Source organism: Narcine bancroftii, chromosome 4 (assembly GCF_036971445.1).
Source record: "Narcine bancroftii isolate sNarBan1 chromosome 4, sNarBan1.hap1, whole genome shotgun sequence".
NCBI lineage: Eukaryota > Metazoa > Chordata > Chondrichthyes > Torpediniformes > Narcinidae > Narcine > Narcine bancroftii.
Window position 1 is genome coordinate 71318989 of NC_091472.1, and position 13907 is coordinate 71332895.

The 13907-nt window shown below is 40.6% G+C and overlaps 1 protein-coding gene across 1 annotated transcript in view; it reads right to left on the reverse strand.

Moving 5' to 3' along the window:
• The window catches only part of sft2d1 (SFT2 domain containing 1), a 59437-nt gene that overhangs the window by 31523 nt on the left and 14007 nt on the right, over nt 1-13907 (reverse strand). Inside the window, exon 2 of the mRNA XM_069931596.1 lies at nt 2628-2714. Coding sequence (XP_069787697.1) covers nt 2628-2714 — 87 coding nt within the window. The remainder of the gene's footprint in view (nt 1-2627; nt 2715-13907) is intronic.

The window sequence follows — 13907 nt, forward strand, 5'->3', positions numbered from 1 at the left end:
CTGGCACTGTACTTAGCCATCCGCCACTTCTAGTATTTCCTCGAGGGCAGGATATTTACAGCCTTTACAGAACACAAACCCCTGACCTTTACCCTGGCCAAAATCTCAGACCCCTGGTCAGCTCACTAACCGCGTCATCTATCGTTCATTTCTGAGTACATCACAGACGTGCAACATGTCTCGGGCAAGTATAACATGGTGGAGGACGCACTATCCAGGCAGAACATCCACACGCTATTGAAAGGAGTGATTTCATGGTGCTAGCAAAGGTACAGCAAGATGCCGTGGAGATGCCCCAGTACAGGACAGCCATATTGGGAAGGCAACTCCAGGACATTCCAGTCGGTTCAGGTAACACCACCCTCCTGGGTGACGTGGCCACCAGACAGGCCAGATCTATTGTCCCAGAGGCTTGGAGTTGACAGGTTTTCGATTCCATCCATGGACTGGCTCACCCATCCGTCAGGACCACGGTCCGACTGGTGGCCAGCAAATATGTATGGCATGGTCTCCGGAAACAGGTTAGCGGGTGGATGAAGGCATGCCTGCAGTGCCCAACAGGTACAGTAGCATACCAAGACTCCACCACAGCACTTCAAGCCTGTGGAGCGAAGGTTTGACCACGTCGATGTGGATATCGTGGGACCCTTACCAGTGTCCCATGGGTTCTGCTACCTGTTCACAATGGTTGACCGTTTATCAGGTGGCCAGAAGCAGTCCCAATGGCAGACACCTCCACAGCCTCGTGTGCCAGGGCCCTCATCTCCTCCTAGGTGGCACAGTTCAGCATACCTTCCCACATTACATTAGAGAGGCCCAATTCACCTCCAGCTTATGGTCTGACCTCACCAGTCTGTGGGGTACTCAGCTACACCACACAATAGCCTATCATCTGCAATCAAATGGGCTGGTGGAGCACTTCCACAGGCACCTCAAATCCGCACTCATGGCCAGAGTACGGGGACCCAACTGGGTAGATGAGCTACCATGGGCACTGCTGGAGATCCGCACAGCGCTGAATAAGGACCTCAACACCTCTTCTGCCGACCTCGTCTACGGAACTCCACTGCTGGTCCCCAGGGAATTTGCACCCCCTCCAGACAAGCAACAAGACTACACAGCAGCACTCCTCCACAGGCTATGGGAACGAGTCGGCAACCTGGCCCCGACTCTATCAACCAGGCACGGACAAGTGAGGACCAACAAACCCAAAGACCTGCAAGACTATGAGTATGTTTTCATTCGCAAGGGTTCACACCGTCCACCACTACAGAGGGCCCATTGCAGGTCATGTGAATGGCGTCACATTCGAGCTGGAGGTCAGAGGCAAGACTGAGGTCTTCATTACGGACAGGTTAAAGCCAGCACACCTAGACCCAGCATGCCCAGTCGAGATGTCAGGCAGTGAAGGGGCCAGCATCCCCAACATGGCACTGACCCCGCTGCACAGCCAATAGATAGGGACAGCTGCACAGCCAATAGATAGGGACAGTGTGCAGGGAAGAAGTTATTGACAAGCAGGAAACCCACTATTGTTATGCAGGCAGTGACATCAGCAAATGGGGGCAAACGGCAGGAACACAAATGGTATATATATCAGGCTTCAGCCTAAATAACAAGAGCTATACCTGACTACACTCACGTGTGTGTCATTACTTCGTAGCGCACGGCTACAGGGAAACCATATTGGGTAAAATTATATACAGTATAGGTAGAACACTAAATATTTCCTGCATGGGCATCTGTTCGTGGGTTCTGAAATTTGCCCAAATTATTCTTCATGTGACCCTTAACATTTTGTTGGCACATTATTCAATCAAATGTAGCATCATTTGATTAACTAGACCAGACTCTTAAGTGCATTGATGAGGGTAGTGCAGTTGGTCATGTATATGGACTTCAGTGTGGCCTTTGACAAAAAAAACACATACGGAAGAATGGGTCAAAAAGGCCCATTCTGTGATCGAGGGCAATATGATGGTGGTCTCAAAACTGACTCTGAAATTGACTTGGTAATACAAAACAGAAATTGAACAGTACAGTAGTAAAGGGATCTGTACTGGGACCTCTCTTGGATATTATATGCAGTAAAATCCCTTGTAGGTGCCAGGTAAGGGAATGTCCTGATTGCTTGAGATGGTTTGTTGCATGAATGGAAAACTGGCAATTTTAAACTTTCATATTTTTTTACCTATTTATTTTCCGCAATTTTATTGCCAGCTGTTCGAGTCTGCCCATTGCCTTGAATTCCGGATAACAGATTTTCCTATACATTAATTATCTGGATCTGTATGTACAAGGTACAGTCCTCAGATGACATGAAAATTGGTGGTGTAGGAGGGTAGTTTTCAAATAAAGAATGATATTGTGAGTTTGTAAAATGAGCAAAGCTTAACTTAATCCTGAGATTAATTTTGGGAGGTCGTAGGATTCTGCAGGGATCACATTCTGGAGTTAGGAGCAATACTTCTTTCAATGGTTTGGAGGGCAACTGACTTGTACCTCAAACCTTAACATGTTTTCGTGCCTTTTGTGCATTAACTGCAACCTGGAATGATTCTTTAAGATTATGACATGACATCTTGCTTGACTATTTCTAATTTAAAAAAAAAAGTTTGGCTACTTACAAGAATTGAACAACAAACTCCAAAGGCAAAGCATATCGCAAACCATTTCACCCTTGTCCCAAAGTTGAGTGAAGTTGAATCAAAGACCTTGAAATAAAATTCAAAAGTTCATAATATTTTCCCACTGTCCACATATAAAAAATCTCTTAAAAAATTATAAATTGTTTGTTTGGAAAGTAGAACTATCCAAAAGATGGAAATGTAATAGATTTAAAGTGTCTGAGATCATAAATCTAAAAAGATGATTTTCATTGGAAAAATTAATCATCAAAAACTAAACGGTTGAACCAAAAGTAAACTTTTCGACAGCTTTATTCTAGCGTAAAATAATAAAAATATTGAAATCAAATTCAAAATATTAGAATGAAGGAATATTTAAAATGTAAATCACATTTTAATTACTTTTATTAAATACTACATAAAACCAAAACTAATGCCTGATCAACTTATCATTTAGCTTCGCACAATGCTATTAACAAGTCAATCAGTAAAACTGACAAATTTGTTAAAAACTTAGGAATCAAAATTAAAATTACATTGAATGTAACACTTGTGAAGAATTCAAGGTTCAAATTTATGGTCAGAATAAATACATGACATCACCTTAGTAAACTAATTTAAGACAAGATTGGACAGATTTTTTTTGCAGAGTAAGGGAATTAAGGGATATGGGGGGAAAAATAGCTGGAGATGAGCCTATCATCAGATCAGTCATGATCTTACTGCAGAGCAGGCACAATGAGCCGAATAGCCTACTCCTGCTGCTATTTCTTATGCACCACAATAGCCCCACCCCTACTCAGTACTGGCACACACAATCAACTCTCCAGTATTACCCACAGCTCACAATCTGGAGTGGAGCTAGAGTTCATTCTCAGGGGAGAAAAAGATAGAGCTGCTCTACATGGTGGGCTTTAAACTGCAGTTGACCAGAGGGGTTGGCTCAAGAACACCCAAAATGGGCAAGTGTTCAAAAGAGCCAATAATAAGGTGTGCCATCACCAGTGAGTGGGCTAACCGCGATTGACTTGGGGAAATTACTTTCGACCTGTCTGGTCAGATGACCGTTCAGGATTATCCTTTGTTTGGAGCAGTTTCCTGTCCAACCTGTTGGATAATGCTCCAGATAACAGGAGGGCTGAACAGATGATAAAATATCCCCAGGTACTTTAAAATCTCAAACCAGCATTTATAATTACTTCTTCAAGATACAAAGAGGGCACATGGCATAATGTTAAAACCAATTAAAAAAGAATATTTATGCAAATATTGAAAACCAGTTAAATGCATTCTTCCTGGGAAACTTTTGTTCTAGAGGTTAAAAATCATGGAATTGAAGATCAACTTAGCCAATCTTTGATTATTTATTAACAATTCAGATCTTGTGTTACCTTTTGCACATGTTGCACAAGTTATTAAAGACAGCTTAGGAACTTTTTAAAGTAGGCTCCAATTGAGATAGTTTCCACATTTAACCATTTGTGAAAGTTTTCTATATTTTATTTTTACCAACTATTGATTTGGAGAAATGCCCCATTCATCAACCACCCTTTCTTTCAGGCAAGAAAAACACATTTGAGCGAAGTTCAATATCTTCTCAGATTTCTTCTGGGAAACAACAAGGTGTCACGGTGCCTAGACAAAGTGATTTAATCAGCCAACCACAGAAGTATGGACATTTCAAAACCTGTTAATTTCCAGAGCACTTACTGGATTCTGATCGTTGTACCTGATAGAACAGTAATCAATCAGAAGATATTACAGAGAGATAAGGTAGGTAGAAAGTCCACCCTTCTCGAATGAGGATCAAACATCAAAATGCACAAATGAAAGATCCATTGGGATAGTCCCTTAATATACTTTTTTTCTGTCTGTACACAGAAGGATGGCAGTTTTTGCTCTTATCCAGTCAAATTTCCTCTCGACTTCTATCAGGAAAGTCAGCTATGTCTGCTTTATTTCTTTTTGGGAATTTTTGAGTGCTTCATGTTTCTTACTACATACTATAAAGGATGTGAAATGTAGTTATCACAGTTACACAAAAAATAGTTTTACACAGTATTTGAAATGCTTAATACATTGAGAGGTCCATGACAGGTAACCTTACTTACCTTATTAATTCCTCACATTTATCCTGAGGCAGCATTAAAGGAATAAATTTACATTGTTTTAATGTTAATCTTTTATCATTCATCTATATCAATTTTTTTGAAAGGACAAAAATAGAGATTTTAACTTTTAGCAATCTTTAAAAACAGCCATTTGGGCAGAAATTTTATTCCTTTCACAAAATTTAAAATAGCTACACAAAGAAAACAATGAGAATACCATACACATCTAATATGGTCATTATAATGCAACATTCATCAGAAATAGGATAAAAATAATCTTAAAAACTTTTCACAAGAATGTTCCCCATTTTCACAATCTTCTAGACATAGCAGTTCTTAAGAATTTTAATCATATCAACACTATTCTTTATAAAAGCCTAGACCACAAAAACTGCTAAACGACCAAATACCATCTCACATTGAGCTTTACCTCACTCTACACTCATAACAAAGTTTCAGAGTACAGAAGTTATTGAGCAATCTTCCACTACATTTCAATGGTTGGAGTTTAGCTTTCAAAGCCACGGATCAGCCAACCTCAAGCTCATGGGCTCTGAAAACCACTCATGAATATTTGCAGATATCTTTGATTGACAAAGTCATTCAAATCATTCAGGAAATGTTAAAAGACTATACATACATGCTCAAAAGCAACCAAAAACATTAAACTACTTTAGTTAGATTATTAAAAACTTTTTTCTCCAGGCAATTCTATTTAGTTTAAAGACCTTGCCATACCAACATCAAATTAAAATGGTGTGGTTAAACTGGGAGATTTTCCACCAAGAAAAACTGGGAAATCTATAGACTTTCAGGAGCCAGGTTTGATCTCTAGCAACGTAACACAGATGCAAAAGGTTGTTGCTCTGCTACTGACTATCGTCACAAACAGCCTGGTTACTGGGTTAAATAAATGCCTGTAGATCAGTGCGGCTTTCTGCGAAGATAATTTTATACAATTTGCATCTCTCTCAATGACGTTATTCGACAGACTGTCAAGCTCCAATTAAAAAGACAAACTGGAAATCAATGGGCTGATGTATGGTTTCCAACTGAAACGTTAACAGTTTTTCTTTTCTTAGATGCTGTCTGACCGACTGAGTGTTTTCAGCAATTTCACCTTCATCTTCTGGAGTTCTCTTTTAACAATATAGTTTCGTACAAATTTGAAAGAAACCCTTTGTTGGATTCATTCTCATCATCTTACTCAAACCCCTGACAGAACCATATTTGAATCATTTGTGCTCATTTGCATTGACATGCACTCTTTCATAGTTTCTGCAAACTTATGGTCACTTAACATTAAACAACCATTACTCTTTAAACTTCATAATTTACAATACTCACTCACTACCACAAAATCATGACTCAAAAGTAGAATTGCAAATACAACTGCAATTAATATAGAATATATCAATTGATCAAACGATTTATTTCATGAAATATATTTTATTTAATAAAGCAGTCAGTGAACAGGATCCCTGGTTAAATTTAATTTCTATTATATGGCTTTCCTGGATTTTAGACACACATGATTTACCTCAGCAATTCTGCAAGTTTACAATTATAAAAAAATGATTTCTCAGAAGTGAATATTTTTTAATTGATGGGGACTCAGATCAGCAGAAGATTCAAACAGAGGTGAGTGTTGGGAGTTCTTTGCTGTCATATAAATAGCACAGCTGGGACTCTGAGATTGGTAGTAGATTCAAGCAGGGAGGGGTGATGGGAGTTCTTGGAATTGGGGTAAGAGTGGCACTTGAAAAACACTCAGAAAGGTAGGTGCTTGTTAGTTCAAAGACTCTTAAAATGGTGCAAAAACAACAACCAAAGTCTCAACGTGGACAAGATTAAGGAAATGGTTGTGGACTTCAGGAGGACGAAGGTCAACCATTCTCTACCACACATCAATGGTTCTGTTGTGGAGAGCACAAAGCACCTTGATGTGCACATAAAGGACAATCTATCCTCTGCCTCATTTGTCAGGAAGGCACAGCAGTATCTACAGTTTCCGCCCCCCCCACCCCCCACCCCCCACCCCCCACCCCCCATCTTGACATCTTTTACAATTGAAAGTGTCCTGTCTGGCTGCATCATAGGTAGCTGCAAAGTGAAGTCAATAGAGGATCATCAAAACAGCTAAAAAGATCACTGGGGTCTCCATTGAAGACATTTATTGGGAGTGTTGCTTAAACAGAGCCACAGAGTGTTATAGCAGACCCTTTCTATCTGGTACAGAGTATCTTTGACCCACTACCATCAATACAGTGGTACGGGAGCATTAAAATTAGGATGGTCAGCCTGTGAGATTGATGAAAAGTATCAGTGCCTGAAAAGTCTCAATATCATATGCCTACTCTTATATTTTATTCTTCTTGAAACAGCATTGTTTTGGCTTCTTCACCATGGTCTCAACATGAAAGTTTACCTTCAAATTGTCCTGACAACTTCCAGATCGCTTTGCATCTGTATTTTTCAACTTTTTCACCATTTAGAAAATAGTCTGGAAGCTTATTTTTTTCCTTTCAAAGTGCATGACTGCACACTTTGACATTAAATTTAATTTGCTACTTCAGCACCTATTCTCCCAAGTCCTTTTGTAGCCACCGCATCTCCTCTACATTGCGTTCTCCTCCATCTACCTTTGTATCATTGACAAACTTGGCCACAAAGCCATTCATTTAATAATTGAAGGGGGAGAGTGGTTTTAGATGGTTCGTATTCTGCATGGAGGTCGGTGACCAGTGTGGTGTTCTCCAGGAATCCAGTCTGGGATATCTCTCCTCTGTGACTTTTATAAATGACCTGGATGAGGAAGTGAAAAGGGTGGGTTAGTAAGTTTGCAGATGACATGAAGGTTCGTGGTGTTGTGGATAGTCTGGAAGGTTGTCAGAGATTACAGAGGGATCTTGATAGGATGTAGAGCAGAGATGAGAAGTGGCAGATGGAGTTTTACCCAAATGTGAATTGGTTCATTTTGATAGGTCAAATTTGAAAGCAGAATGTTAATGGAAGAACTCAAAGCTCACTCAAAGTTCCTGCAGATTGATAGTGTTGTTCAGAAGGCATATGATGTGTGGGCCTTCATTAACCATTGAAATGAGTTCAAGTGCTTTGAGGTAATGTTGCAGCAGTACAAGACCTCAGTTAGACCCTGCATGGTCACTTCACTACGGGAAGGATGTGGATGCTATAGACAGGATATAGAGGAGATTTACAAGAATGCTGCCTGGATTGGAGAGTATGCCTTGTGATAGGTTAAGTGAACTTGGTCTTTTCTCCTTGGAGTGACAGAGGATGTGGGGTGACCTGAGAGAGGTGTACAAGATGATGAGGCATCCCAGGGCTGAAACACAAGCATAAATTTATGATGCTTGGGAATAAGTATGGTGGGGTGGGGGTGGTGGGGGGGGGGGAGGGTGCTGCAAGATGCAAGTTTTTCCACAGAGTGGAGGGTGCATGGCAACAGTGATGGGCAAATACAATAGGGTCTTTAAAGAGACCATTAAATAGGTACATGGAACTGAGAAAAAAGGAGGATCATGCAGTTGGGAAATTCAAGGCATCGGTTCGAGTTGGTTTAGGTCAGCACAACACTGTGGGCTGAAGGGTCTGTACTGTGCATTTCCATGTTCTATTGATGTGGTATTACATGCTGATCAAGAACTTTAACATGTGTTTTGAAGATTTAATGAGATTATTCTGTTCAATTTGACAAAAGGCTTAGTTTGGAAGGAATAGCAAAGTGATTACGATTGTAAATGGTCGTAATGCGGAATGGTTGTAACTTGGAGTTCTCGGGCTGCCACCAGGAGCGGGGACCACTGTATACAGTATTTTTAATACAAAATATGTACTTGTACAGTAGCTTTAATAAAGACTTTTAAAAAATTCAGTTGTATGTGTGGGTGGATGTAACTGGCATAGGTTGGAAGTCGAGGACTACCTGTAATTCCCAATTTCATGCTATAATTTGAGAAATGATAACATTGAATAAAAGTACATTATGATGTTATAATGCATCAGTTGAAATAGAGATACTTTCATGTGGCATTTCTAATGAATTAGGCAATGAAAAACTGCCGAGATGCTGATAATTAAAAATCTTGTGACCATGGAGTGTGAACCCATGATGACAGCACCCAAGATCGGCAGCAGCCATGAGGGATTGCAGACTCCAGGGAAGCATAGGATTTGCACAAGGCACCAGAAAACAAGGAGAACATCCTCCTTTTGAGGAGGAGAAACAGAGATGACCCACAGCATGGTGTCCGTGGCAGAGAACTAGCGAGGGGCTCTGCAGCTGAGAAACACAAAGGCAGCTGGCGACTCGAGGCAAGGAACCCATTGCAGACTGCATGAGATAGCAGTCAAAGTATTCATACCAGGCTGTGAACTGCTGGAAACTGGCTGAATGGTACTCAATGGTATCAGAACCAGGATGAGAGAGGATGCAGAGGGCAGTGAAGGGTTCCTAATTGTGTCAGAGGTTTGGATCTGAAGCTAGGGTTGTTGATGGTTTGTCTTGGACTGTGTGATTACAGAAGCTGCAGGAGCTCTGGTGGTGAATCCACAGACACTAGGTGACTCTGGAGGTGGAGGGACTCTCTTTGCTTCTCTTTCTCTGACGGTAAGAGGTGCCAAGCAATTTCTGCTGATGAGGAAATTGGTCTAGACTAGCTGCAGGGCAAAGGTAACTTTGCATTATATTACATTGTTTATATAGCATAACAATAAAGGAATCGTGAAGTAACAGTTTGCCCATAAAATAATGGTGGTGATACCACTGATGCAAATCTGGGAAAGCAGAGAACAGAGACTCTACAAGGCCTTATTGCCCAGATCTGATGCCAATGGCTCCATACAGGACTTTTAAAGGAACTAACCGCGTGGTTTTTAAAAAAAATCTTGCAACACTGGAGATCTGTATCAAAGTTGGTAGCACTTGTGCTGGACAGCATACCTCAAGGAGTTGCAGACTCAGTTTTTTTTTAAAAAATTTTTTTATTTTTCACACCATAAATCACATTAACCATGATACACACTTTTTCCTTTTCACACATATACAGTGACATTTTCTCCCTCCCCCCCTCCCTCCTCAGTTTGAAGCAGCAGTATGGTCCAGGGCACTACAAAGAGGGAGAACACACCTGGTTGAGAAGAAGCAGAGGAGATAACCCAATAGAGAAGGTGACCACAGCAGCACACCAGAAAGGGGTTCAACAACTGAAAGACTCGGTGCGGGCAGTTAGTGACTTGCAGTCAAAGGACCCACATAGGCTGCGGCAGACTGGCTCATGGAAATCAAATGTCGGTCCCAGCATTTAAGAGGTTGCTGATGGCAAGAAGGGCTCTCAAAAGGGATTTGGGTGCTGAAGGCTTCCTGAATATATTAGAGGTTAGACCTGAAGCTTGAGTTGCCAATTGATTGAACAGGAGTCTGAACAGCTGTAGAGACTGCTAAAGGGATGTAGGCTAATCCATAAACAGTCTGAAGGGACTCTCTCTTTTGCTTTTCTTTCTTTTATTGTTAGGGGTGCCAGGCAATGCTCATGACAACTCTTGTTCGTCTTATAGTAGACAAAAGTTGAAGTATATTGTTACGAGCTCAGAGGACTCCAAAACCCAGCAGCAATAGAAATTCACCAAAACAATGGTTACTTAAATAAAATTTGCTTTTAATTTTCTTTAAACATAATAACAGGATCAAACTTTTACTTATTACTGTTAACTTAACCCCCTTCTAATTCTAAACACACGTGTATATGTTCAGGAAAGTTCTTTGTTTCACAGTCCAATCTCACTTCTCATTTCTCCATATTCACCGGTATCAGGCAATTCTTATAGTGTACACAGAATGTAACATTTATGAATCTTCACCAGGCTCTAGTGTTCAAAGTTAAATGGTTACTGCTCATGAAGGTTCTTGTTGGTTTCAGAATGATATTTGTTGCTTGTTAGACACACACACACAAATGATTTCCTCCAATCAGTCACTTCAGTGTTGTCTTGCCGAAGACATTTGCCCCATCATGAGTTTTCCAAATGATAACCTCTTCTTCCAGGTCATCACAGAGTTCCTCTCGTTTCTCTTGTTTCAGGAGGAACACTCCAGCCAGCCATTTCCTCTTGCAAGGACAAGGGTTTTGAACAAACTGAACTTATAACCCATCTTCAAAATGGGGTTTTCAACAAGCCTGCCAGCTTGCCATTTTGCAGCCTCAACTGCTACTATAGAACTGACCTTTCTCTCTCTCTCTCTGAGAGAACCTGTTTTTAAAAAAAAAATAAGTCACAATAATTTAAGTCTATAGATCTTACATACCTATCTGTACCCTCCTCTCACTCATTCAAACCTACTATTTTTATATAGCTGCATTTGCCAAAATTTTCTAAAGCATCAATTTTCTGAGCAAATATTGTGTCTTCGTATCATCTTTATTCATAATTTATTTTTTCTTTTGAAACAGCCACATCTACTTCCACACCTTTTACTCTTTCTTCCACTTCAAATTGTTTTTTTTTCATATCCATCATTACATCCTATATATGTTGTATTTTAACATTCATTTCTAATACATAGTTTCTATTAACTTTAATTTCAGACATCAGTGTTTCCATTAAAATTTTCAACTGATTATCAAAGTATTGTATATCCACCAATTGAGATTGATTTTTTTTTATCTTTCTCTTTCTTCTTAATATTTTTTGTTTTTCTAATACTTCTGGATCCAATTCTTCGCTTGATATAGATTCCGTTCCAGCCATCGTTTCTAAATTAACTTCCATTATACTTGAAATAACCTGTTATCGATGTCCTCTTTCTTCGATGTCTTGTTTAAAACGAGTTCCGCGCATGCACAGCTCTTCGCGCTTATGCAATAGCATTTCTTTTCTTGATTCTGTGAGCCACTGCTGCAGCCCGCCCTGCACGGCATTGCCCCGAATCTGCTCAACTGTAGACCTCGAAAATCACGTTACCTTCTTCGGAACAGCTCCTGGATCCACCGAACACGCAAGGCCTTCTTCTTTCTGTCACTTTTGCTACTTCTTCTGTTAACCATTATAGATTTTTCTTCTTTTGGTGCCATCATCAAGTTTTTCTCCAACTATTTAACTTTTGGTTTTTAATTATTTTAGATCAAGAGGGCTGGTTACACTGGACCAGTTACTACTCCATCACGTGACCCCCTCCTTCTCTCTACTTGTAATAAAAACAAAAATCTCTCCATCTCTCCCAAGGCTCCAAATCCAATCTTTGCAAGATCTTATCAGTATTTCTGAGCCTGGACTTTATTGCTCATACACAATAGATCAACATTTTTCATTGGCAAAGCCAACTGGAGCCTAGCTTCAGCAAAGCTCTTTCATTTTAAATGAGATGTCTTTTGAAGTGTTACTCTGTTTGTGAAGTGACCTACACTAAACCCCCACAACCTATCTCTTAAAGATATTTATTGTTAGCCATATTAATATAACATAATTATGTACATTACAATTTTATGTATTACTAGCAGGATACCTGGCATTGCCTGAGAAATAAAACACTCAGGTGTTGACTATATGGTTGAAACAAAATACCCCAAAAACTTCATAGTAATTCTGGATACATGAACTAATCATACTAAAACAGCTTGCGAAGCAGACATGCGAGGACTGAGATAACAGAATAAAGTAATCACAGCCATCTAGCCACATGCAAAACTAGTGAAAAAAAACTCATTGCATCAGGATGCACAATGTGATCAAAACCAGATGTCCAAGAATTGTTGAAACTTGTGATTATGACTACTTGCAAAATGTGCTGATACGTTGTAAGCAAGTATTTACTCCATTGTTTAACAAAACATATACAAGCGCATAATAGAACCTTGTACTTTGAGAGTAGCTCCAGAGCTGTCAGCAAACAATTAACTGCTTGCAGTTCCTCTGGTCTCTCCATCTTAAGCTAAAGCTATTAAACCAAGTGATTTTGATCACTAAACCTTGTAGTGTAAGTTTTCAGGTCGTCCCCCCCCCCCCCCCCCCCCCAAATACATTTATATTCTTTGTAACAGAGATACACAGTTCAAACAATGCTGACTTCTAGAAAGACTCTTGTTGTCTGCTCCTGGAATGCCTGGTGGCATCAGCACTGAGACAGGCCTGGTGTTGCTGTTGTTTCCCGCTGCCTGCCTCTTGCTTGTCTAGAGGCTTGAGCACTGAGATAGGTGTATCACTGCTATTCTGTTTTCTGCTGCCTGCTCCTTGCATGTCTGGAGGCATCAACAGTGAAACAAGACTGATGTTGCTCTGCTGTCTCCTTTGTCTAACTCCATGGGCTCGTGAAGAGCTTCTGCCAATGTTGCTTCATTTTTTGGACCCATATTGAACTGGGTTTGGTCACTTGATTTTATTCTGAATGTACACTGATGCACAGCACAGTAACTAATTTAGGTGTCCCTGGTTCATGTTCAATTTTTTTGATCTTCATATGACTTTAAAGGTTAAATTCAATGTCGTCATAACATTCACCATCAATGTTACTCCCTACTAAACATCCTTGGACATTTCTTCTTTCTTTTTCTTTGGCTTGGCTTCGCGGACGAAGATTTATGGAGTGGGTAAATGTCCATGTCAGCTGTAGGCTCGTTTGTGGTTGACAAGTCCGATGCGGGACAGGCAGACACGGTTGCAGCAGTTGCAGGGGAAAATTGGTTGGTTGGGGTTGGGTGTTGGGTTTTTCCTCCTTTGCCTTTTGTCAGTGAGGTGGGCTCTGCGGTCTTCTTCAAAGGAGGTTGCTGCCCGCCAAACTGTGAGGTGCCAAGATGCACGGTTTGAGGCGATATCAGCCCACTGGCGGTGGTCAATGTGGCAGGCACCAAGAGATTTTTTTAGGCAGTCCTTGTACCTTTTCTTTGGTGCACCTCTGTCACGGTGGCCAGTGGAGAGCTCGCCATATAACACGATCTTGGGAAGGCGATGGTCCTCCATTCTGGAGACGTGACCCACCCAGCGCAGCTGGATCTTCAGCAGCGTGGATTCGATGCTGTCGACCTCTGCCATCTCGAGTACTTCGACGTTAGGGATTTCTAGAGTACTCCATATTGATTTGCACGGAGAACAAACAGAAACACATGCACAAATATACACAGTGCAACTCTGATCAACCAAAATCGGATTCTTTGAA